Source organism: Staurois parvus, unplaced genomic scaffold, assembly GCF_062004578.1.
Source record: "Staurois parvus isolate SC_StPar_1 unplaced genomic scaffold, SC_StPar_1.0 ptg000775l, whole genome shotgun sequence".
In the NCBI taxonomy this organism is placed as follows: domain Eukaryota; kingdom Metazoa; phylum Chordata; class Amphibia; order Anura; family Ranidae; genus Staurois; species Staurois parvus.
Window position 1 is genome coordinate 497,524 of NW_028318571.1, and position 24,657 is coordinate 522,180.

The window sequence follows — 24,657 nt, forward strand, 5'->3', positions numbered from 1 at the left end:
AGGCTCATACTGCCACCAGACCGGCTCCCCATTGCTCCCTGGGGGTCCGGTGTTGATTCTTCCCCATGCGGGGTGTGTTAGAGAGCCCGTGAGGGAGGGAGAGTGCCAGTTACGGAGGTCCGGGTCGGGAGCTAAGCAGGGTTGCTGCTAACACTCCATGCGCCAAGCCACACCCCGTAAAATGCTATTTAACACCACCCTTTGGACACGCCCATGTTCTCTATCCAGGTACATACACGGTCGTCTATGCCAAATTAAGTGTTTATGGGGTACTGTGTCAAATGCTTTGGCAAAATCTAGATAGACTACATCCACAGGCCTTCTTCTATCCAGATTACAGCTCCCTTCCTCATAGAATGTTAATAAGTTGGTCTGGCAAAAATTATATTTTATAAATCCATGCTGGTTACTACTAACTACTATTTGCATCAACAAATTCTTGGCTATGGTCCCTTATCATCCACTACAATAGTTTACAAACTACTGATGTTAGGCTGACTGACCTGTAGTTTTCAGGTATGTATCTCGATCCTTTTTTGAATATTAGTACCAGTACAAGTAAGCTGTCCTTAAAGATTAGGAAAAATGGTCTAGCAATGACCAGTAATTATCAGGTCAACCAGACCATTATTTCTAGTTGGGGAATCTATCAGTTGACACATAGAATTGTTCTGCCAGACATTTAAGATATGGCAAGCCTTAAAGGAGTAAGCAGTTCTCTATGATAATTTAAGTCCTCCACGATGATAATGTTGCCCTACCTCGCTGCCATTTCTGTGAAAAGAGACTGGTCTCCTCTTCATCCTTCTAGCTAGGGGGGCATGTAGCATACACCCACTATTAATTTCCCTTTGAAGCTCCAGCCACAAGCTCAAGCCTCCCTTGCCCCAATAGTAGTGTTCACCAGAAAATCACTCTTGATGTACATGCACACCCCTCTATCTCTTCTACCTACCCTGTCCTTTCATTACAAGGCGTAAACCTCCCTGGACAGTTGCAAGCCAGTATCTGTTACTCCCAAGAAGTTAAAAGCCTCTTTGTGCATCACAAGCTCCATCTCGATCCAGAAATGTGGATGAGGGCAGTTGCTTTCCCGTGGGTCTCCCTTCTCATTGATTGACACAGCAGTGGTAGCCATTGGCTCCCCCTACTGTCAATTACAGCCAGTGAGCCAATATGAAGAAAGCAGGGGTCGGGCCAAACCATGCTCTGTGTGTAAATGGACACGCAGAGCAGCGGCTCAGGAGCAAGCCTGCTCGGGTATGGCAAGCTGCATGCTATGGGGGCACTAGACAGGAGAAACATTTGTGAACATGCTTTTTAGTATTGCTTTGTAGTATTGTCAGTCCAAACATGCTGGGCCTAGGTACTCCAGTTACACCTCAGTAGCACCTACTGCCCTTTGTTCACTAGATGGAATATCTTCCTCTGATCAGTCCCTCCCAATACCTAGTTTAACAGTTCCCCTAGTTTTTTGGTCATCCTCTCCCCCAACAGAGCTGCACCCTCTCCATTTAGCTTTTAGAGAGTCCCTGCTATACAGCCAGTAATCGACCCTCCTTCCTGCACTAGTTCCTCAGGCACTTGGTAAATTGCCTAAGCTCCTGCTCCTCACTGGTGTGCTTCAAGGTACAGGTAATTTCAAGAATATCACATTGGAGGTCCTTTTCTTCAATATAGTCCTAAGTACCTGAAAATGTTTTTTAGGATGCTCTGTCTTCCTCTTTGTCATTGCTACCAATATGGCTATATGAATCTGTTCATCTGATCCACGATGGGCTGAACCCAAGATTCCAATAAACATCATACTGTTCTGTGCGATCACAGTCTTTGTGACAGATTGCTTTATCTGTCCTTCTAATAGTTGAGTCCCCTACCTCTAGTACCTGCCTATAGCCTTGCCTCCATCCTCACTGGAGCAGTCATTCAATTAAAAAGGGTAAGGATGCCTGAAGTTGCTTTATTCTCTGAAGGAACAATAAGTAAAAGTGATATTAAAAGGCTTTTCTTTTGTTGTTTAAAAACAACAAAAACACATCATACTTTCCTGCTCAGGGCAGTGGTTTTGCACAGAGCACTCCCGATCCTCTTCTTGGGTCCCCTGCCGGCATGCCCATCCCCTTTCTCCTGTCTAGTGCCCCCATAGCATGCAGCTTGCTATACCTGAGCAGGCTTGCTCCTGAGCCGCTGCTCTGCGTGTCCATTTACACACAGAGCGTGGTTTGGCCCCACCCCTGCTTTCTTCATATTGGCTCACTGGCTGTAATTGACAGTACGGGAGAGCAACTGCCCTCAGCCACATTTCTGGATCGAGATGGAGCTCAGATAAGTTTTAGAGGGAGGGGCTAGGGGGCTGCTGCTGCACACAGAAGGTTTTTACTTTTATAGATAGAATGCATGAGGGTAAAAAAAACCCTGAGCCTTTACAACAACTTTAAGTTCACTGTGCTGTAACCTCCTTGTATTTTGTTTATTTGGGTGTTTGTACTTGCATGCATAGATGGCTTTTTTTTGCCTGCTGGTGTTGTCTACCCTCATAGACTGTGCATGTGTGTATACAATATATTTATATAATAAAACAAGTAAGGTAGAATCTAAAAACCTCTGCTGGTTCAATAAATTATTTTTTTAAAAAGGATTTATAATGACTTACTTGTCATTTTTTATGTGTTCATAAAGGCGCTTAAACTGTCGTAGCTGAAAAGACAATATTCCCATCAAAATAACCACCATTAGCAGAAAAGGATAAATACGACGTTGAACCAGATTCTGCATTTCAGCAGTAACACCTGTAAGTTAAACCAATATGTTTATATTAATTGCAACTTGAAAAACTTTGCATAATAAATATAAAAACAAACACCTTTGCATTAAAATAAAGATAAAATTTAAATTTTTGTTAGTGTAGTGGGAGTGTGCGCATTACAGGAAATTATCTTTTTACAGCATGGTTAACCCTTATTAAACCTGACTTAGAGCATTTGTAAAGTTTATGAAATTAAGACGGGAATTTATCTGGAGGATCATATATACATAAAAAAAAGTTACACTTATTAAAGCAAAACAAATGCCTTTTTGGAGAGCTTTGTTCCTGCAGTCATATGACCACAGTAAGTCTAGATCAAAAGTGCTGAGCAAGGTGAGGGGCATGTTCTCTTATGCAGAGTGATCCTATTCTGTGATTGGGCAGGTGGTCTCACCTGTCATGTCCTGCTTTCAACAGCTGGGGAACCATGGATCACTGCAGTGTGCAAGTGCTCTGTTTTTGGGAAGAGAAAATATCCAGTGAGCAACAGTTGTGTGGACGAAAATGCCTTGCTAATGTCAGAGGTCAGAGTAGAATGGGCAGACTGGTTGCTGGGACATACAGATGGTAGGGTCAAAATTTGGTGTAAACAACATGAAAGCATGGATCCATCCTGCCTTGTTTCAATGGTTCAGGCTGGTGGTGGTGTAATGGTGTATGTTTACATTAGTATACATTTAGTATAAATTCTATTCTGATAGTCGGACCTGCTGCTGTCAAAATACAATGATCAGCGCCTGCAAAAATCTAACAGCAAGTTCAACAAAAGTCAAGTAAATGATTTGACATACACCATTACACCACCACCCTGAACCATTGATACAAGACAGGATGGATCGATGCTTTCATGTTTACAACAAATTTTGACCCTACCATCTGTATGTCCCAGCAACCAGTCTGCCCATTCTCCTCTGACCTCTGACATCAGCAAGGCATTTTCGTCCACACAACTGTCGCTAACTGGATATTTTCTCTGTAAACCCTAGAGATGGTTGTGCGTGAAAATCCCAGTAGATCAGCAGTTTCTGAAATACTGTCAGGGCTCCCAGGTGTGACCAGAGGTGTGTGACTGACGCAGGGAAACGCAGACTTCAGATATGTGATAAACAATATAATTTATTAACACTAACCATACAAACATAAACGCAGTGCAATACTAAAACATAATACAGTGCAAACAAACCAAACCAACCACCCACAGATAACAGTACATACAAGCAAGCGTCGTCAGGCAGGCCGGGTCAATATCAATAGGGCAGGTAGGTACAGGGGGAGCAAGCGGAGATGGGTCGGGGTCACAGGCCAGGTTCAGCAGGTTGCTAGCAGCGTAGTACAGAGGGTCAGGCAGAGGGATGGTCAGGGTCACAAGCCAGGGATCAGAACAGGTAGCAAGCAGCGTGGTACAGAGGGTCAGGCAGAGGGATGGTCAGGAGCGAGCCGGGATCAGAGCAGGAGAAGTCAGCAGCGGTTCAGATCAGGCAGGGTCAGCAAAGGAACAGAAACAGGATGCAGAAGAGATACAGGGCCCAGGACAAACACAACACCAAGGCAGAGTCTGCAAGTCTGGCCATCCCTTAAATACACCAGTATCATCAGTTCCAGGTGTTAGCTGGCTGAAAGGTTGAGTCTCTGATTGCTGGGAGCACCCGCTGGCCAGCCCTGGTACTGCAGATCAAAAGGCAGGTGAGTCTCACCATTGCTGGCCAGTCCATTCCTGACAGTACCCCCCCCTCAAGGAGCGGCCTCAGGACGCTCCAAACAGTCCTAGCTGGGCAAAATGTTCCACCGCCCGGGTCTGGTAACTGGCGGGATATCAAAGACTGGCACACCGGGCAGGACTCCGGGCAGCGGCACACCGAGCTGGACTCCGGGCAGAGGCACACCGGGCTGGACTCCGGGCAGAGGCACATCGGGCTGGACTCCGGGCAGAGGCACATCGGGCAGAGGCACACCGGGCAGAGGCACATCGGGCAGAGGCACACCGGGCAGAGGCACACCGGACAGAGGCACATCGGGCAGAGGCACACCGGGCAGAGGCACATCGGGCAGAGGCACACCGGGCAAAAGCGCCCCCGGGCGGAGCAGCAGGCAGCGGGCCCCCGGGCAGGGCGACAGGCATCGGGCCCCCAGGCGGAGCGGCGGGCCCCCAGGCGGGGCGACAGGCATCGGGCCCCCAGGCGGGGCGACAGGCATCGGGCCCCCAGGCGGGACGACAGGCATCGGGCCCCCAGGCGGGGCGACAGGCATCGGGCCCCCAGGCGGAGCGGCGGGCGCCGGACCCCCAGGTGGAGCGACAGGTCTCGGGCCCTCAGGCGGAGCGGCGGGCGCCGGACCCCCAGGTGGAGCGACAGGTCTCGGGCCCTCAGGCGGAGCGGCGGGCGCCAGACCCCCAGGCGGAGCGACAGGTCTCGGGCCCTCAGGCGGAGCGGCGGGCGCCGGACCCCCAGGCGGAGCGACAGGTCTCGGGCCCTCAGGCGGAGCGGCGGGCGCCGGACCCCCAGGTGGAGCGACAGGTCTCGGGCCCTCAGGCGGAGCGACAGGTCTCAGGCCCCCAGGCGGGGCGGCGGGCGCCGGACCCCCAGGCGGAGCGGCGGGCGCCGGACCCCCAGGCGGAGCGACAGGTCTCGGGCCCCCAGGCGAAGCGGCGGGCACCGAGTCACCAGGCACGACAGTGGGCTCCGAGTCAACTGGCATGACCGCTGGCACTGGGTCAGACATTGGATCGTCTGGCTGGACAGCGGGCATCGGGTCACCAGGCATCAGGTCATTTGGCTCGACAGTGGGCACCGCGTCATCTGGCAAGGCAGTGGGCTCCGAGTCAACTGGTATGACCGCGGGCACTGGGTCAGACATTGGATCGTCTGACTGGACAGCGGGCATCGGGTCACCAGGCATCAAGTCATTTGGCTCGACAGCGAGCACCGCGTCATCTGGCAAGGCAGTGGGCTCAGAGTCAACTGGCATGCCGCGGGCACTGGGTCAGACATTGGATCGTCTGACTGGACAGCGGGCATCGGGTCACCAGGCATCAGGTCATTTGGCTCGACAGCGGGCACCGCGTCATCTGGCAAGGCAGTGGGCTCCGAGTCAACAGGCACGACAGTGGGCACCGGGTCACCAGGCATTGGATCGTCTGGCTCGACAGCGGGCATCGGGTCACCAGGTATGACAGCGGGCCCTGGGTCACCAGGCATCAGGTAATTTGGCTCGCCAGCGGGCACCGCGTCATCTGGCAAGGCAGTGGGCACCGAGTCACCAGGTACGACAGCGGGCTCTGAGTCAATTGGCACGATAGCGGGCACCGGATCAGGTACCGGATCATCTGGATCAACAGCGGGCATCGAGTCAACTGGCCTAATAGGATCGTCAGGCTGGATCAGTTCATCATGCTGGGTAGAGGCATCAGGCTGAATGCCGGCGTCCGGCCGAGTAGAGGCTTCAGGCCGAGTAGAGGCTTCAGGCCGAGTAGAGGCTTCAGGCCGAGTAGAGGCTCCAGGCCGAGTAGAGGCTCCAAGCCGAGTAGAGGCATCAGGCCGAGTAGAGGCTTCAGGCCGAGTAGAGGCTTCAGGCAGAAGAGAGGCATCAGGCTGAGTACAGGCATCAGGCTGAGTACAGGCATCAGGCTGAGTAGAGGATTCAGGCTGAGTAGAGGCTTCAGGCTGAACCACGGAAGGCAGGTTCACCGGTTTGGATACTGGCAGGATGGTATTGGTTGGAAAGAATTTTCGCTTTTTTCTGGTTTTAACTACTGGAGCACTGCAAGTAAACGCAGGTCTGCAAACGAATGGAGCAGCTGGAGACAGAGAAGAACTGGAGGATGGAACAGGAGAGGGAGCAGTTGCTACAGAGGGCTTTTTTACAGGGTTAAAGGCAGGATAGGTGCAGCGAGTGGGAACAGGGTACTGACATGCGGTAGATAGCCAAGTATACTGGGCTGTAACTGGGGGAGTTGTTGGGAATACAGGAGTAGAGCTTTGAGGAAATAGATTAGAAGCAGGACTGGGTCTTTGTAAGCTGACTGAGGCTGGGTGCAACAAGTCTGTCCATGTCTGCAGTATGGGTTGAACAAAGCTGAGCTTACACAAAGCCTGTCTGACCAAAGACTGCACTGCGTTTATACAATCTCTTAGTATCTGTGGTGAACATGTGGAATAACGCTCCAGAAAGTAACCCACATCATCCTCTAATAACCACACCAGGGACTCTACCTGGTCTGCACTAAATGGTGGCAAAAATTCATCCCTGCATTCGGGGGAACCAGATGAAACCAACTCAACACAAACCTTAATCAATGGCTGCACCATAGAGAAATCTGTGCCCTGATCTACTAGAACATGAGCGAGCCGTATACATTCTAGCAGTTCATCCCGGGGATACTCCTTCAGCGTCTGATAAGCATATTTTCTATCATCAAGCACTAGCAGAGATAAATACTCAACCTCATCCAGATCCATCCTTCCCAGCAACAAGCCAAGATGGCTTCCCTGTGCAGCCACTTCTGGTCAGGATTGGCCTTGGTGTAATGTCAGGGCTCCCAGGTGTGACCAGAGGTGTGTGACTGACGCAGGGAAACGCAGACTTCAGATATGTGATAAACAATATAATTTATTAACACTAACCATACAAACAAACGCAGTGCAATACTAAAACATAATACAGTGCAAACAAACCAAACCAACCACCCACAGTACATACAAGCAAGCGTCGTCAGGCAGGCCGGGTCAATATCAATAGGGCAGGTAGGTACAGGGGGAGCAAGCGGAGATGGGTCGGGGTCACAGGCCAGGTTCAGCAGGTAGCTAGCAGCGTAGTACAGAGGGTCAGGCAGAGGGATGGTCAGGGTCACAAGCCTTGGATCAGAACAGGTAGCAAGCAGCGTGGTACAGAGGGTCAGGCAGAGGGATGGTCAGGAGCGAGCCGGGATCAGAGCAGGAGAAGTCAGCAGCGGTTCAGATCAGGCAGGGTCAGCAAAGGAACAGAAACAGGATGCAGGACAGATACAGGGCCCAGGACAAACACAACACCAAGGCAGAGTCTGCAAGTCTGGCCATCCCTTAAATACACCAGTATCATCAGTTCCAGGTGTTAGCTGGCTGAAAGGTTGAGTCTCTGATTGCTGGGAGCACCCGCTGGCCAGCCCTGGTACTGCAGATCAAAAGGCAGGTGAGTCCCACCATTGCTGGCCAGTCCTTTCCTGACAAATACTCAGACCAGCCCGTCTGACACCAACAACCATGCCCTGTTCAAAGTTAGTTAAATCCCCTTCCCCATTCTGATGCTTAGTTTGAATGTCAGCTAGTCGTCTTCACCACGTCTACATGACTAAATGCATTGACTTGCTGCCATGTGATTGGCTAATTAGCAATTTGTGTTACCAAGAAATTAAACAGGTGAAAAAAAAAATTTTGCTATTTAGTGATCATTCTGTATATGGCTAATATTGTTTTAATTTGCTTTTAGAGGCTCTGTCTTTGTGGGGAGTTCTAGGGGATATCCGACCAATACAATTTTGTACTGTCTTTGAATATTTTTAAATGGTTTAATTTTTTATTGGTGTTGCATATTTGCTTTTTATTGAATTAAGGAGAACTCAAAGCTTTCTCTTTTCTGGTATTTGATATTTGGAGTCAAGGTATATAATCCCCTTTTATCTTCTCAGGGCTTGCCTCCCTATAAGCATAAGCTGTCAGTCATTTAGAGAGAGGCAAAACAGGGGGCATATCAGCCTATGATGGGGACTGCAGACATGCAGCAAGGTCTGGCAGAGAGCATTAAGTTTTTGCTCGCAACGTATGTGTTCAAGCAGGAGAAAAGAAAATATTCAATGAAGTTGTGGCTTTCTTCTATAAAACTTTGTACAGTAGGCACCCTTTTAACCCCTTCACGCCTAAGGGTAAAACAAATCTAAATGCCGAAGCACAATTCTGCAACGTTGACATGTGATAGTAAGACCGTACATATCACCACTACTTTGTACATCCAGGTGGATTATAACTTGATTTTTTCAGGACAAATTGGGCTTTCATTTGGTGGTAAATGGTAATGGATAGCTCCTAATTTTTTTATTATCAAAGAAAAACTGGCCCAAAATAGTAAAAAAAAAAATAGTTTTAATTATTTAGCTGTGTTTCTTGTTACGACCATAACCTACCACCAAAGAACAACCCAAAATAAATTTTCCAGCTCTTGACAATCGCAGCGATACCATATATGTGTATGTTATTTGTTGTTTGTACCCGTAGTACAGCCCAGAAACAATAGTGCGCGTTTTGTTTTTGTATTTTTTTTTTTTTACCTACTGTAAAACACACTGACATTAACACTAACTGACACCAATTTTTTTTTTTTAAATCCTAACCTTTTACCCTGACCTTGACCCAGACACTAACCCTGGCACTGAACTAGATAAAACCTTGATCTAGGTATTTTTCTTTTTTCTTTTTTAATATTTATCTTTTTTTTATTTTTTTAACAAACATTTTTTTTCTCTCTATGCCAGGAGTTAGAGATACAATGTATCTCTCTTCTTCATTCATAGAGAAAAAACAAGGGGGCTGGGCTGCACAGTGACTGATCACTGTGATAGCCAATCAGAGGCTATCACAGTGATCACGTGACCTGGAATTGGGAGTCGTTAGAACGGGACCCGGGGTTCTCAGTGACAACGTGGTCTCTTTGCTAGGCGGCACACTCCCAGCACAAAGACAGGTACGCAAATATGCGGCCCCACGGAAAAAAGCCCAGTTCCGTAAGGCCGCATATTTGTGTGCTGTCAGCGTCAAGGGGTTAAGCATAATTATAGTTTTTTAAAAATTCTTTATTAAGAAAAAATAACTGTACAAAAATCTGTGACAATACATGTTACCATACAACGATAGCAAAGGCAGGTACATTTGTCCCATAGAGGTAGGGGGTGAAAAATAAATCTGTCACTTTCTGTAAAATGTTAAACCTATTGGGATGAAACCCCAACTTATGACACAAAGCATCGGCAGCCATTTTCAAAGGTTTTTATTCCCTCTCACAGTACAGTGCCCATGTTTTGTCTGTGTTTGTCATGTCAGTGTTTGTGTTTGCTATACATATGAAGGTGTTGCATTACCTGTGAAGAAAATCAGGCTTTTGCAGATATTGTGTCCATTGTACTATTTTCTAATGTATACATTATGAAGAAAAAAGCTAAAGAGTGTAGGAGCAGGAGTAAAGAGGTCCAGGGTAGACTAACAAGTACGGAAGGTGTGAAGGAAAGGAAAAAATTGGGATATTGGAGAAAGGGATTGTGGAAAACTCCCCTTCTCTCCCAGAGTGGGAAGAGGTGGTGAGGTAGGGCATAAAGAAGGAGTGGGGATGGATAAGGATAAAAAAAAAAAAAAAAAAAAAAGAGGGCACTCCTTCCCCGTGTCGGAAAGGAATTAATTTTCAGGCGGTGTAAGAAGCATAACTATTCCCTTGGTTAGGAATCTAGAGGCATTTGAGCTTTATAGCAAAGTCTTTCATGACCAGAGTAAAGTTCTCCAACTGCTGGATCTCTGAATGGCAAACCTTTGCTTTTTTGGAAATGGCCCGCATGCAAGGCTTAACAGTTTTAGCAATGAGCTTTTGTATTTTTTGATGGATAGAGGGGGTATCATGCAGCAGGTTCTTTGCAAGAGACAAAACTGTAAAAGTTATAACCATTGGTTCTACAGAGCCTCCAAATTCCTGGGCACACCCAAAAACATGTAACACGCCCCACCCCCTCTGTCACTAGACACATCCAGCATAGATAAGAAATTTGTAGAAATATTCGAAGGAGGATCATAAGTGTTCTGTAACACCTTGTGAGGAGCTTATAGTCATCTTTCTGATATTTACATGCTTTCAAGTATATGTGCACATGTTGGGTTCTTGCACCCGTCAGTGTGGTGCAGAGATGTGAAAAGGTGTGGCATACTGGGGTCTGGTCGAAATAGATAGTAGTTGCTTAAATAGAGAGAGTGCCCTTAATGTTTCAGGTTCCTCGGGTAAGGTAAGAAGATATGCACCAAGTTGACAGCAGCAAAAAATGCATTGTTTGGTTGCAAATATAGTCTCCAGGTCTATTCTACTAATAGGGCAGTTGTTAGAGGAGAAATCAATCATTTGAAAGATCCCCTGTTTGAGAATGGTACAGACTTAAGGGTCTGAGAGACCATGTCAAAAGTCTGTTATATAGTAGTATCCCTAGTATAGGGAGCATGGGGCTCAGTGGGAGAGGCTCTAGTTGTCTACAACGTGGCACCTATACGCTGGTGCTAGGTGCTAGTTGATAGTTGGTAAGTCTGGGGAGCTAGGAATTCACAGAAGTCCAGCCAGCATTGGCTTGATTAGTGCTTGTTCTAGTTTGACCCAGGGTTTCAAACCGTGTACCCATTCAATCAGTCCGGTTAGGTGGGTTGCTTCATGTTATCTGACCTGTTCTGGGAAACCTAGTCCTCCATTCAGCTTTGGGAGAATAAGAATAGGTCTAGTTTGTCTAGCTTGTTTTCTAGCACATATACAGGTGCATCTCAATAAATTAGAATATCAAAAAGTTAATTTATTTAAATAATTCAATTCAAAAAGTGAAACTCCTGTTATATAGATTTATTACACACAGAGTGATATATTTCAAGCATTTATTTCTTTTAATTTTGATGATTATGGCTTACAGCTAGTGAAAACCCAAAATTCACTATCTCAGAAAATTTGAATATTGTGAAAACGTTCAATATTGTAGACTCATCGTGTCACATCTAATCAGCTAATTAACTCTAATTAACTCTTCCTGAGCCTTTAAATGGTCTCGCAGTCTGGTTTAGTAGGTTACACAATCATGGGGAAGAGTGCCGACTTTACAGTTGTCCAGAAGACAGTCACTGACACCCTTCACAAGGAGGTGAAGTCACAAAACTTCATTGCTAAAGAAGCTGGCTGTTCACAGAGTGCTGTATCCAAGCATATTAATGGAAAGTTGACTGGAAGGAAAAAGTGTGGTAGAAAAAAAAAGTGTGGTAGGAAAAGGTGCACAAGCAACAGGGATAACCGCAGACTTGAGAGGATTGTGAAGCAAAAGGCCATTCAAGAATTTGTGGGAGATTCACAAGGAGTGGACTACGGCTGGTGTCAATGCTTCAAGAGCCACCACACACAGACATATCCAGGACATGGGCTACACATGTTGCTCAGTGGTCCAAACTCCTCTTTTCGGATGACAGTAAATTTTGCATATCATTTGGAAATCAAGGTCCCAGAGTCCAGACTCCAGAGGAAGAGTGGAGAGGCACAGAGTCCATGTTGCATGAGGTCCAGTGTGAAGTTTCCACAGTCAGTGATGATTTGGGGAGCAATGCTGGTGTTGGTCCACTGTGTTTTATCGAGTCCAAAGTCAGTGCAGCCCACTACTAGGAAATTCCAGAGCCCTTCATGCTTCCATCTGCTGACCAGCTTTATGGAGATGCCGATTTAATTTTCCAGCAGGACTTGGCACCTGTCCACACTGCCAAAAGTACCAATACCTGGTTTGATTGGCTAGAAAACTCACCTGACAAAAACCCCATAGAGAATCTGTGGGGTATTTTCAAGAGGAAGATGAGACACCAGACCCAAAAATGCAGACAAGCTGGAGGCCGCTATCAAAGCAATTTGGGCTTCAATAACACCTCAGCAGTGCCACAGGCTGATCACCTCCATGCCACACCACACTGATGCAATAATTCATTCAAATGGAGCCCCAACCAAGTATTGAGTGCACACTATACTGTACATGCAAGTGTACAATCCAAACACACACCTTCCTGCCTTAAAAATGGCTGTGTGTATAAGTGGGTGCTGCAGCGACCGTTGGCTGGAACCAAACAGAATCAGCAAGGGAAAATGTCACCAGCACACCGAGCATCACCAATATGGGTCCAAAAGTTTTAATGAACGATCACATAGTTACAACAAGGCAATGTTTCGGAGTCTCGCAGGACCCCTTCATCAGGCTTGTGACCCAAGCCAGAATATGACTGAGCTAAATGTATTTTACACAACAAAAGCAACCAAGGACTCATTGCTATGTTAATTTTATGCAATATCACCTTGGCACTCAGGGGCCACTTGTTACATTTCAAAGGAGGTCATTTGCAAACTTGCAAGGGTGATAAAATGCAGATAGCTCAGTCAGACTTGAAAGGATTACTTTTCAAAGGATTCATTATTTACATGTTTAAGGATGATAAAGAATGTGATTTGACCATACAATAAGTATTTATTGATGGTAATTAGGGATATGGAGAAAGGATGACCTGGTAAACACTATAGTGACCCTAATTGTTATCTATATTGATATGACAAGTGACGTTTTTTCATGAAAGATCAAAAGTGTTTCGTAAGCCAATCAGAAACCCCTCCAGTAAACTGTCTTTTACCCTGAGGAAGTCATGTGATAATCAGGACGCAACGCGTAGGCAGGTGGTGACGCACGTCCGGCGTGGACGCCATCTTGCTACTCCAAAATAACCCATGTAAACTATACCCATAGCATGAGGTTGGAATGCTTGTAATCTGTTGATACCAAGTGAGTGGGCAATTGGCAATACTATGTCTTTTTATTTTTAATAAATGGTATTGCACTATGGAGGATCTCCTTTTCATGTCATTACTATGATCCGTATGTGAGTTGGCAGTATTACGCTTACGTACATCTGAAGGGAACCTGAAGGGGACCTGAGATGCTAAACGCATACTACTGAAGTGGCCTTTACTATTTGGAAGGATACCACAGAGGGGAGTCTGTTCGTGGAGGATACATTTGTGATCCCACAAGCGTTAAAAGTAGAGACGAGACGACGAGGACTGGATGACAAGGTATTAATAAGAGTGACAAAGTAGGCTTGTTTGGCAGCATGGAGGGAGGAATTGTATGTTAAGAAAGCAGATTTATATAGGGTGAATGCTTGTTGAGATTTTGGTTTTACACCATAATCGCTCCAGCGCACGACTATGTCGTTTAAGATTTCTGGTGTTGTCAGTCTGCCAAGGTTGTAATGGTTGGGGCCTGATGCTTCGTGTTGTTAGAAGAGCAAGTGAGTCTGGTGTGGATGAAAGCGAACTGTTGTAGACAGCAGTGGCCAGGTCAGGGGAGAGATTCTGTCATAGAGTTGGTCAGTTGTAGAGTGGAAAGGAGCAGGGTTCAAGTTGTGAAGGCTTCTGCGGGTAATGGTTTGCTGCTTGGAGGGATAGGTGTTTGAAGACGAGGACACTGTGAAGGTGATGAGATTGTGATTAGAGAGAGGAAAGGCGGCGTTTGTGAGGTTGTAGGGAGTGCAAATATGGGAGAAAACAAGGTCTAATGTATTCCCATCAAAGTGAGTGGAGGACTGTATACATTGTGCTAATGCAAAAGATGAGGTTAGGTTGAAGTGTTGGGATGTAGCTGGGTTGTTCACATTAATGGGGATGTTAAAATCTCCAAGAATGATAGTGGGTAGTTCAGAGGAGAGAAAGTAGGGTAGCCAGGCAGAGAAATCATCAAGAAAGCGGGACACCGGTCCAGGAGGCCGAAAGATCACTGCAATCCTCAGAGAAATGGGAGAAAACAGCCAAATGCAGTGAGTCTCTAAAGAAGAGAAGGATAGAGAGGGAGGGTTAGGTAGGACTTGAAAGGTGCTCAGTGGGGGATAGAAGCAAACCAACTCCACCACCTTTCCGACAACTGGGTCTGGGTTAGTGGGTCCAGAGAAGGCCTAATAGGAAAGTGCTGCGGGAGAAGAAGAATCTGCTGCTTGAAGCAAGGTTTCTGTAATTTAAGGGAGTGGGAGACAAAAAGGTCATGGACAGAGGTAAGCTTATTACAGACAGAGCGGGCATTCCAGAGCGCACATGAAAAAGGGAGGGTGGTTTTTGGGAGCACGAGGACTGATATTAAATTGAGGGGATTGCGGCTATTCCTGGAAGAAAGAGGATGCCTGGTGTTCGGGTGAGATACTGGAGGACCAGGGTTTGGGGAGATATCCCCAGAGGGTAGGAGAAGAAGAAGGGAGAGGAAAGTAACATGGGAGCGGGATGTACACGAGTGTACATGCTTTCCAGTCCTGGTGTTTGGGTCAGCAGGAGAGTAAAGTATCAGCAGGAGGAGATGAGAGCAGTAGTAGGGAGATGGTAGCAGTGAGGGTGAGATGTACAAGTTTTGGGGTGGAGCAGAGGGGTAAAGAAATTCGATTTTGGGAACGCAGGATAGTAATATGAAAAGGAGGAGTAGAGGAGACATATTAAAAGGTACACGGAGTGGGACTCAGACTTGTAGGAGATGTTTCCCAGGGTGTTTGCTTGCAGTCTGTCCAGAGCGCAGTAGAGTTTCTTGTTGTTGTATCTTCCTGCTGCTTGAGTTACCCTGCTTCAGTTAAACTGCTGTGTTCAACTGCTTCTTAGCACTCCATCAAAAACAGCACTCACGCAGAAAACAGCACTTTATCTGTGACTATGCCCCCAGTCTGTTTATATATTATAATATTTATATTTTTAGCACTATTTACTTATAGGTATAAGGTTTTGGTTGTCAGCAGCTGTATAGCTATTATTTATTTATTTTTCCACTTCATAGCGCAGGAGCTATATACATTACTTTTGAGCTGCATTTCTGCCGCCTGCCAACCGACCCCTTAAACTGAAGTAGGCAGCAGATGGGGGTGTTTACAATTGCGTGCACTGAAAAGTTGACCCGACTTTTGTGATGCAGCCTTCCGAACGCTACCCATTTAAGTCAATGCGGAAGCGTTGAAAAACGCCCTTGCAGCACATTTATCGGCAAAAATGGGTGGGTTTTAACCTGGCTGAAGTAGGGGGTGAGGAGCCGTCAAATTGCTTCCCTCGCCACCTGTCGGTAGCCACTGGTGTGTGAACCTATTGTGAAACGGGCTTCACGGGCAAGGGAGATTACGGCCCCTTTCACACTGACGGTCCAAACGAGTCCGCCTGTCTGATCGGACCATCCATAGCTCTCCATGGATCGCTGGGTGTCAGTGCACATGCGTCCAATCCTATCCTGTACGCTAAAAGCAGATGGATGGGGTTCTGTTCCCCATCCATCCGGTGTATCGGATGACAAATTTTGTGTAAATGGAAAGGCGGCCCGTTTCCATCCGGCTGCCCCATAGAAATCAGTGGGCTGTGACTGTCAACGCATTTGTTGGCAAAAATGGGGTTACAAATGGTGTTGGGAGGTGTTGATTTCTTCCTCACCTAATCCGAATGCAGATCAGGCTTCAGAGACAAGGGAGTTTTTTTTTTAAATATTTTGTAATATTCTTCATTTTTTTTTGTGGGGGGGGGGGGGGTGGAGAGACATTATGGATCTAAACCAGGGGTGGGAAAACTTTTTGACTTGAGGGCCGCAATGGGTTCATATATTGGACCCGGGGGCCGGACCAAGAGTAGATGAATGATGTGTATGTGTCATCCATAGTAAGTATAGTAATATTCCCCCATAGTAAGCATAGTAATTAATCCCCCATATAGTAATTCATCCCCCATAGTAATTCATCCCCCATGTAGTAATTCATCCCCCATAGTAATTCATCCCCCATATAGTAATTCATCCCCCATAGTAATTCATCCCCCATATAGTAATTCATCCCCCATAGTAATTCATCCCCCATAGTAATTAATCCTCCATATAGTAATTCATCCCCCATAGTAATTCACCCCCCATAGTAATTAATTCCCCATATAGTAATTCATCCCCCCTATAGTAATTCATTCCCCATATTAATTCATCCCCCATATTAATTCATCCCTCATATAGTATTTCATACCCCATAGTACTATTCCCCCCCAAGTAGTAAGCCAAGTCCCCCCTGTGTCAATTCACTTACCTTTGCTCCGCACGTTCCTCTCGCCGTGTTCCAGCGCCGTTTCAGTCTTCAGGGCGGACTGTGAGAGGAGCCTAGCTCCCCTCACGTTCGTCATGCTACCCCGCCTACACACATCCTGACAGCCATCCTGGCAGTATCACGCTCCACGGGCCGGATTAAAAGGTCCACCGGGCCGTATACGGCCCGCAGGCCGTAGTTTGCCCATTGCTGATCTAAACAGACCCTTAAAGCGGAACTCCACCCAAAAAGGGAAGTTCCACTTTAAGCCCTTGTCTCCCGCTCCCCATTAAGGATTGGCACCTTTGGGAAGCAGGAGAGGGTGGGGGGTCGCCTAGGCGATCAGAAGCGGAAGTTGTCTTCCCCCCCTCCCCGTAGTCTACTGGGACATGTGACAGGTCCCAGAAGACTACAGGGGCCATTTACAAAGCACAGGACTTCTGGCTTGCACATCTGCAGTGGGCACCCGGCTGTGAAGCCGCAAGCTGTCACAGCCAGGTGCCCACACTGAAGATGCCGGCATCAGGGAGAGAAGACAGGCAGTGAAACCAGCGGTGGTGAGGACACCGCTGGACAGTGGGACAGGTAAGTAGCTGTATTTTAAAAGTCAGCAGCTACAGTTTTTGCAGCTGCTGACTTTTTTTTCAGGTGGAACTCCGCTTTAAGGTCTTTTTTTGAGAGAAAGTGATCTGTCAGGAATGGACTCGCCAATGGTGGTGGGACTCACCTGCATTGTGGGCTGCAGTACCAGGGCTGGCCAGCGGGTGCTCTCAGCAGCCAGAAGCTCACTCCTGCAATCAAGCCATCACCTGAGGCTGATTGCTGGAGGTGTATTTAAGGAATGGCCAGGCCTGCAGTCAGGGCCTTGGTGTATTGTTCCCATGAGCCCCTGTACCTGCATTCTGTTTGCTTCCTGCCTGATCCTGACTCTGCTTGAATTCTGCCTGCACTGAAATCGGCTACTCCTGACCAATCTTCTGCCTACCTCCTTGTACCTTGTCTGCCCGTTAGCGACCGACCCGGCCCACCTGACTACGTTGTGCTTCATATATATATATATATCAGTTAAGGTTTGGGTTTGTTGCACCTTGTTGTACGTATTTGTGTTAGTTTTGGGTTTGGTTTGTTGCACTGCGTTTATGTTTGTGTTGCCCTTAATAAATTATATTGTTGTACACACTATACCTGAAGTCTGTGTTTCCCTGTGTCGGTCCACACACCTCTGGTCATTCCCGGAGCCCTGACTATAGATTGCTTTGTTCATTCAGGAAAGAAAAGAGGCTGGTTAAAACACAGGTTTACCAACCCCCCCCCCCCGCTCTTCCTGACAGTCATGGCAACCTGCGCAGCAGCTGCAGCCGGTGGGAGTGGGTGGAGGGAATGCCGGCCAGCAGCACTGCATTGGGGGCCGTGGGAGATCGTGGGGGGGGGGCACAGCTGCAACCTGGGAGATATGCCCTTTCCTGTGCAATTACCAGTGGGAGAGGCAGAAGAGGGAAGCCGGTAACTGCACAGCCATGGAGATCGGTGCTGACAGTGGTGCAGGGGGAGTAATCGGCAGGTGCTGGGGGGGGGGGGGAAATCGGTGCTGGGGGGGCAGAAACTGTTTGGGGGTCATGGCTGCAGACTTTGCAATTACCACCGGTAGAGGCAGAGTAGGGAAGCCAGTAATCGCAGAGCCACAGGGGATCGGTGCTGGCAGGGGGGAATCGGCTATGCTGGAGGGGGGGGGGGGAAAATCGGTGCTCGGGGGTGCAGGAAGATTGTGGGGGTCACAGCTGCAGGGAGGCTCTGCAATTACCAGAGGGAGAGGCGGGAAAAGTAATGGGTGGGGAGGGAGTGTCACATTTTAGGTTAATGGTTCTGATCAGCGGATTGATAGCTGCCAATCAGAGCTATTGGTTTGTTCAGCAGATTCTGATGAACAGTTCTGATATAAGTTCATGGTCCCTGAAGTGGCCATGAGTTTATAGCAGAATGAAAAATCAGGCTCATACAGCATACTGACCAGGCCAGCTCAGAGCAGTGCTGTAGGCCTGTACGCCGGTTAAAGGTGAGAGGAAGGGAAAGAGTATCCGCCCAGAAACCTCGTCGGATGGCAGAAAAAGGAAGGGGGACCTGCCTGGGGGGGGGGGGGGGGGTGTAAAAAAAGGGGGCTGATAGGGTCCCACGTGAGCCAGCCCACGATACATGATCATATGGAAGGTAGAGGATGTTCAAGCATTCATGGGTCCCAAAAATCTGGCATGGGTAGAGAGATGTGAAGTTCCCATGAACCACAGGATGGTTTGAAAAATGCATGGTCCTGTTGCCCTGAAACATGTAGCCATGCACCCTCCACTTCCTGTCACCATCACCCAGCTGAGAGAGGTGCTGATTGGAGCCATCTTGCTATACCTGGAAGCCACTATGTTCCAGCCTGAAGCCTGACAGCTGTACTTCCACCAAGAACTCTGCTTCAGACAGCTGCTTGCCTGCTGAGCTCCGCAGCCTCATGAAGATCCTATGGAGGTCCATATGGGTTTATGGCAAGCCTTGATTCACTTTTAACTAGTGAATGCATTTTTATTGTCTTTTACTCATTTTAATAAATTGCTACACCGAGGTGCCCTCTTGTGTTTTTTTATATTTTGGCCTCTAACAAAGCCAGATAAAATGGAGCAGCTTATGTTGTTCAATGGTGGTTAAGGTGAAGAGACATACATTAAAATACTGTTGGCAAACCACAGGTCAGGGTGGGTCCCTATGGCCACTGCCAAAGGCTCAAGCGCTAAGATAAATAGAAATAGGGCATCCCTGCTGAGTGCCCCTAAAGACAGGAAAGGGGGCATTGCCAGCATAAATATAGGATAGCAGACGGGTGGGCATAAAGAGCAGATATGCAGGAAAGGATCATTGAATCATCAATGAATACCCACTGCTGTAGAGCGAAAAACATGTAGTCCAAAGAAATGGTATCAAATGCCTTGTGGACATCTAAGAAATATAGCATGGCAGGGTCAGAACTAGCTATATTTATAAGCTGCACTGCCCTACGAACAAAATTGCCTGCTCCCCCTGGCAGGCAGAGGCAAAGTCAGAGTTCAGTTGTAGCCTGCGTTTTTCCCATTCTTGACGTCGCAGAGAAACACCTTGAATGAGAAGGTCACATGCAGGCACTTTCTATACCTTCCAAACCGTGGCTGGGTAAAGGACAGATGGCATGTTAAGCTCAAAATATTCCACTGTGACTGAGCGCAGCTTATCAAGTACATCAAATAAGTAAATAAATGCACTAAAATATCAATTCTGTCACATGCATAAAGTTATAAATGCATAATATACAGAAAATAGTCCCAAGAAAAAGAATCAGAATTCCCAGAAAAATAACAGTGATTAAAATTGTCCAAAGAAAAGTAAATCTTGAACAATCAATGGAGCACACAGTAAAACTTCCAAATGCTCCACCACCTCAGTGTACATCAGGAACCGTACCAAAGTTAATGGACTCTACTAACAAGAATCAACAAGAGCATGTGAATTTAAATGGTCCCTGTTGAAGGGAAAAGGCATCCAAGGGATCAAACATCAAATGTTCTAACACCTCCTGAGTAAATGGGTTTAGCCAATGCAGACATAAAAGTAAAGCTGGAAGAGCCACATAGTGTAGTGTATGTGGATTTTTTTTTAATTAAGATACATGCCAACTACTTACCAAGTGGATTAAGTAAAAGTAATAGGCGCATGTAAAATCCCTCTGTCCCGGGAAAGGAACTTGAGGGGGAATGTGACTATGAAGAAAAAAAGAGGATGTAGTAGGAGCGGGGATTTTTAATCGAAGTAAGGCCATGCTCACTAACAAGGAAATTAGTATTCTGGATAAGAGTTTGAGGTTTGCGCCCTCCCAAACATTGGATGGCTAAACTCATTTGCTGAAGGGGTGTTCGAAGATTTGATGATTGATTATGCATGTATAACTTTATGCATTTGACAGCATTGATATAAAAATATCAATGCACTCCATTTCTTATTTGTACACAATTTATTTAGATAGTTATGCCTGTGACAGGCGCGGTGTCAGACCCCCAGCCCTTCTCACCGACTTGTGGCCGAAGGACTAGCCAATCTAAAACCACACTGCCACTTGCGTAACAATGCCACGCTCAGCTGCACCCTGCACAGAGATTTTCCAGCTCACTTGACCACAATCTATGTGCCGCAGCCTGAGAGCGATTGTTACTGGGTCAGGTAAATTACGCAATTAACCCTTCACACTGCCACCACCACCTTTTTGTACAGAGGAGGAGGAAACTCACAAATCTTAGCAGTAACACTATGATGTTTGAATAAGCGTCTGTATACACACTGTCACCGCAGGCAGATGTATGCAGAAGTTTAAAACACAGTAGTGCTCTTCAGAGACAGGGATTCTTAGTTTGCATTAAAGAGCTTTAGAAACAGTTCAACACTTTTCAGAAAATAGGATTTATTACTAAAAAGGTCAAAATGGTGCAATAAAAATATTTACAGAAAAAGATGTAATATGTATATATACACACACACACACACACACACACACACACACAGAGCGATTACACAACAGAGAGACAACAGAAAGAAGTTTAGAGAGATAGAATACTTGCCAGAGTCCTTGGTTTAAGCAGATTTAAGTGTCCTGAACAAAAAGGTACCTTTTCTCCAAAAGTTGGTTCCTGATGTTAAAAAGAGAGAATCTCTTCATCTTATCTCTCTCAGGCCTGACAGCCTGTTTTCTAGTCCCCCAGCAGGGGGTGTCTACTGAAGCCAAGGGCCAATCGCCTCATTTTGGGAGGGGGTTTAGGTGGAGACCCTGGCTGTGACCCAAATCCCTCCTAAGTCCACACCATGGTCAATAACCTTCCATAGGCACCTGTAGCATCCTATCCAATGGTAGAATAATATGCAGAATCATCTGCTGAACGTCCAGACACCAGATATGACATATCTGCCTGTGACGGTTAAAGAGATATCGCTTTGTGCTCTCGGGTAGACGTAATCTAGGGATGTAAGGTATCAGGTGACTTGTATTAAAATGCCCTACCTGAATATATTTGTTTTATTGTACCTGTTTCCTGCCGGGAATTATGAAATTGTATGACAAAGTGGTTTTCAAGTGGGATGTATGTTTTACTGCTATTCTGGAATGCTTTTCAAGTCCACTGACTGACAGGTTTATAGCTTTACGATCCGACCAGAACAAGAGTCTGTCAGACACCCTGGAACCAGCTAATTGGGTTTACAACCATGAAGGGTATCCAGCTGTGCCCTGTGCACTCCTGAACTCAGCACACACACAGACCACATGCCATTCAACAAAAAGGGAGGGGGACGTATTTGGAGTGAGAATGACACAAGATAGTGGACCTTCAACAAAATGGTTTTCCGCGTCCAATCGCCACAATGCGAGCACAACTTTAACTTTTTCATTATCAAGTACATCAGACAAAGACAAAAGGGAGTCCTCTATCACAATAATTAAAAAGCCGCACTAAGAACTGAAGCAGGGGGCTCCCAGAAGGCAGAGGCCTAATAGTTACACGTTGGGCCCTATCCACAGCAAACGTGTCAGGAATGGACTTGCCAGTAATGGTGGGACTCACCTGCCTTGTGGGCTGCAGTACCAGGGCTGGCCAGCGGGTGCTCCCAGCAATCAGAGACTCAACCCTGCAGCCAGCCAAACACCTGAAGTTGATTATGCAGGTGTATTTAAGGGATGGCCAGACCTGCAGTCTCTGCCTTGGTGTGTGTTTTTCCTGGGCCTGTATCTTGTTCCTGCATCCCTGTTCCTGTCCCTGTCTCTGTCTGATTTGTTGCTGACCCTGCCTAATCCGGACCTCTGCTGACTTCTCCTGTTTTATCCCTGGCTTGTGACCCCGACCATTCTCTGCCTTGACCCCCTGTACCTACCTGCCCGATTGTTATTGACCCGGCCTGCCTGACGACGCTTGCATTGTATGTACTGTTATCTGTGGGTGGTTTGGTTTGGTTCGTTTGCACTGTGTTATGTTTTAGTATTGCACTGCGTTTATGTTTGTATTGTTAGTCTTTAATAAATTATATTGTTTATAACTTATCTGAAGCCTGCGTTTCCCTGCGTCAGTTCACATACCTCTGGTCATACCCGGGAGCCCTGACAAAACGTTAAGGAAAGATATTATCTTCCATTAATTTCCAGCAGCCATGCTTCCACAAGTTCTGTGGAAATGGAGCCTTCAGCATGCCACAATCCTATTATTACTAGGTCAAAGACCATTTTTTCAGATCTTCCAGTTTTCAATTTTTTGCATGGCAACTTTAATATCTGCACATAATGGCTGGAGGGTATCTTCTATCTCACTATCAGCGCCCTGAAGAGCAGACATACATTCCCCACACTTTCTGCACATCATGATGAAGAAAGGTAAATTCATTTCTGGGCCCCTGCACTTGGCCAGTTAAGGTATGGGGAGAAATCTGACATTGCTGTGCTGCTTTAAGCACATCTAATAGTGTAGGTTCTGAGGATACGCATACAACACTAGATGGTCTCAGCACAGCTAAGGTCTCCTCCACAACACAGTCCTCTTGTTCCAGTTGCATATCTGGAGTAGTGGAGGCAGGATCAATATGGGGATCCCCAGGCATTTCATTGGCAACATGCTCTCCTTCATTGCCCTTCGGGGCACGAGCAAATGTCTCATGTTTGTCCGTTGCCGCTTCTCTGACCTTCTCCTTTGGACCGTCCACCATGCTGTTGCCCTTCAAGAGCCTCCAAAGCCACTGATCCTTGCAGGAGGTAAAGTTACAGCCGGAGAGAGCCCGTGTGCTGAAACTGGAGCCATGCAGGTGAAAAACCGCTAATTACTGGGGAGGAGGATGGAAAGAGCCAGAACGTAGCACACGTCCATTCACATCAGAGCCAACTTCATTCAGAGGGCAATGTCCATTCTAGCTCTAAGGGAGGCAATGCGGTGGCCAATCTCCCTGACCACCCACCTGAGCTCAGTGGTGATAGCTGATGATAGTTTAGCAAGCTCTTCTCTCTCCATGTCCTGGAGCTGTGATAGAAGGGAAGCATTAGGGGAGCGACTGACCTGGTGGTCATTTTCGCCCCTGATGGAAAATGGAAAGAGATCCTGGATGTCCTCCGAGTCAGCGTGTACCTTAGGGGAGCTGCCATCCCGTATGCAGCTGGGCACAATCTTGGAAGTGGAGGAGCGCGGCTGTATAAGAAGCAGCTCCCTTTTTTGTTTAGGTGTGCCAGTTAATACCCAGCAGATGCCTGGGAGATTGGAGACCCGTGGGGTATAGTTGGTGGGGCATAGAGCCCATGGTTAGCTTCAGAAAGGCCTGCTATATGCCCACAATGTGTGCTGTGATCTAAAAAAATGACCATCTTGGATGGCTGTGCACAAACCATCTCACAGGGGGTTAAATACAACATAGCAGTCCCCTCCTTTGAAGAGTAGGCATTCCTTGTGTTTGTTGATTTTGTCAAGAAATGGAAATCAGATTCTTTACCAAAGTAGTGGCTTACCAAGGTGGTCCCTCTCAAAAAGGAAGCCTTCTACAATGAAAGGGAGTCTGAATCATGCATGATGTCAGGTAACGCTGGCTGGAGTCTTTGTTTTAATATTTTATTGAAACAAACCCAGGGGCTCCCCTTTGTTGGTAGAGGGATCCCTCCATCTTGCTTTGCTGTCTACTGTTTAAGTTCATTTACCCTTATAGTCAAATGTGGCATATTTCACCATTGGAGAGCTATATTAAATATGTAGCTCTTTGTGTTTAACCGGTTTACCCATGCTCTATCCAGCACCAGGCTCATATAGAATATGGCTTCTATCATGCAACTAGCTTTTGCTTTATTCGCTTGCCAATTGTGCACTGTAGCTTTACTGCTACAGTGTAGGCCTGTTGTGCAAAATCCCGTACGTATACGGGATTTTGCTTTCCCGAGCAGGGGGCATGTACGCGTCCGCCTACCCGAGCTGTCATTGACTT

General features: G+C 46.9%; 1 protein-coding gene across 1 annotated transcript in view; it reads right to left on the reverse strand.

The window, feature by feature from the left end:
• MARCHF6 (membrane associated ring-CH-type finger 6) overlaps nt 1–24,657 on the reverse strand; it is a gene marked incomplete at its 5' end in the record, with an annotated part of 388,473 nt that overhangs the window by 19,041 nt on the left and 344,775 nt on the right. Inside the window, one exon of the mRNA XM_089654544.1 lies at nt 2,654–2,789. Coding sequence (XP_089510670.1) covers nt 2,654–2,789 — 136 coding nt within the window. The remainder of the gene's footprint in view (nt 1–2,653; nt 2,790–24,657) is intronic.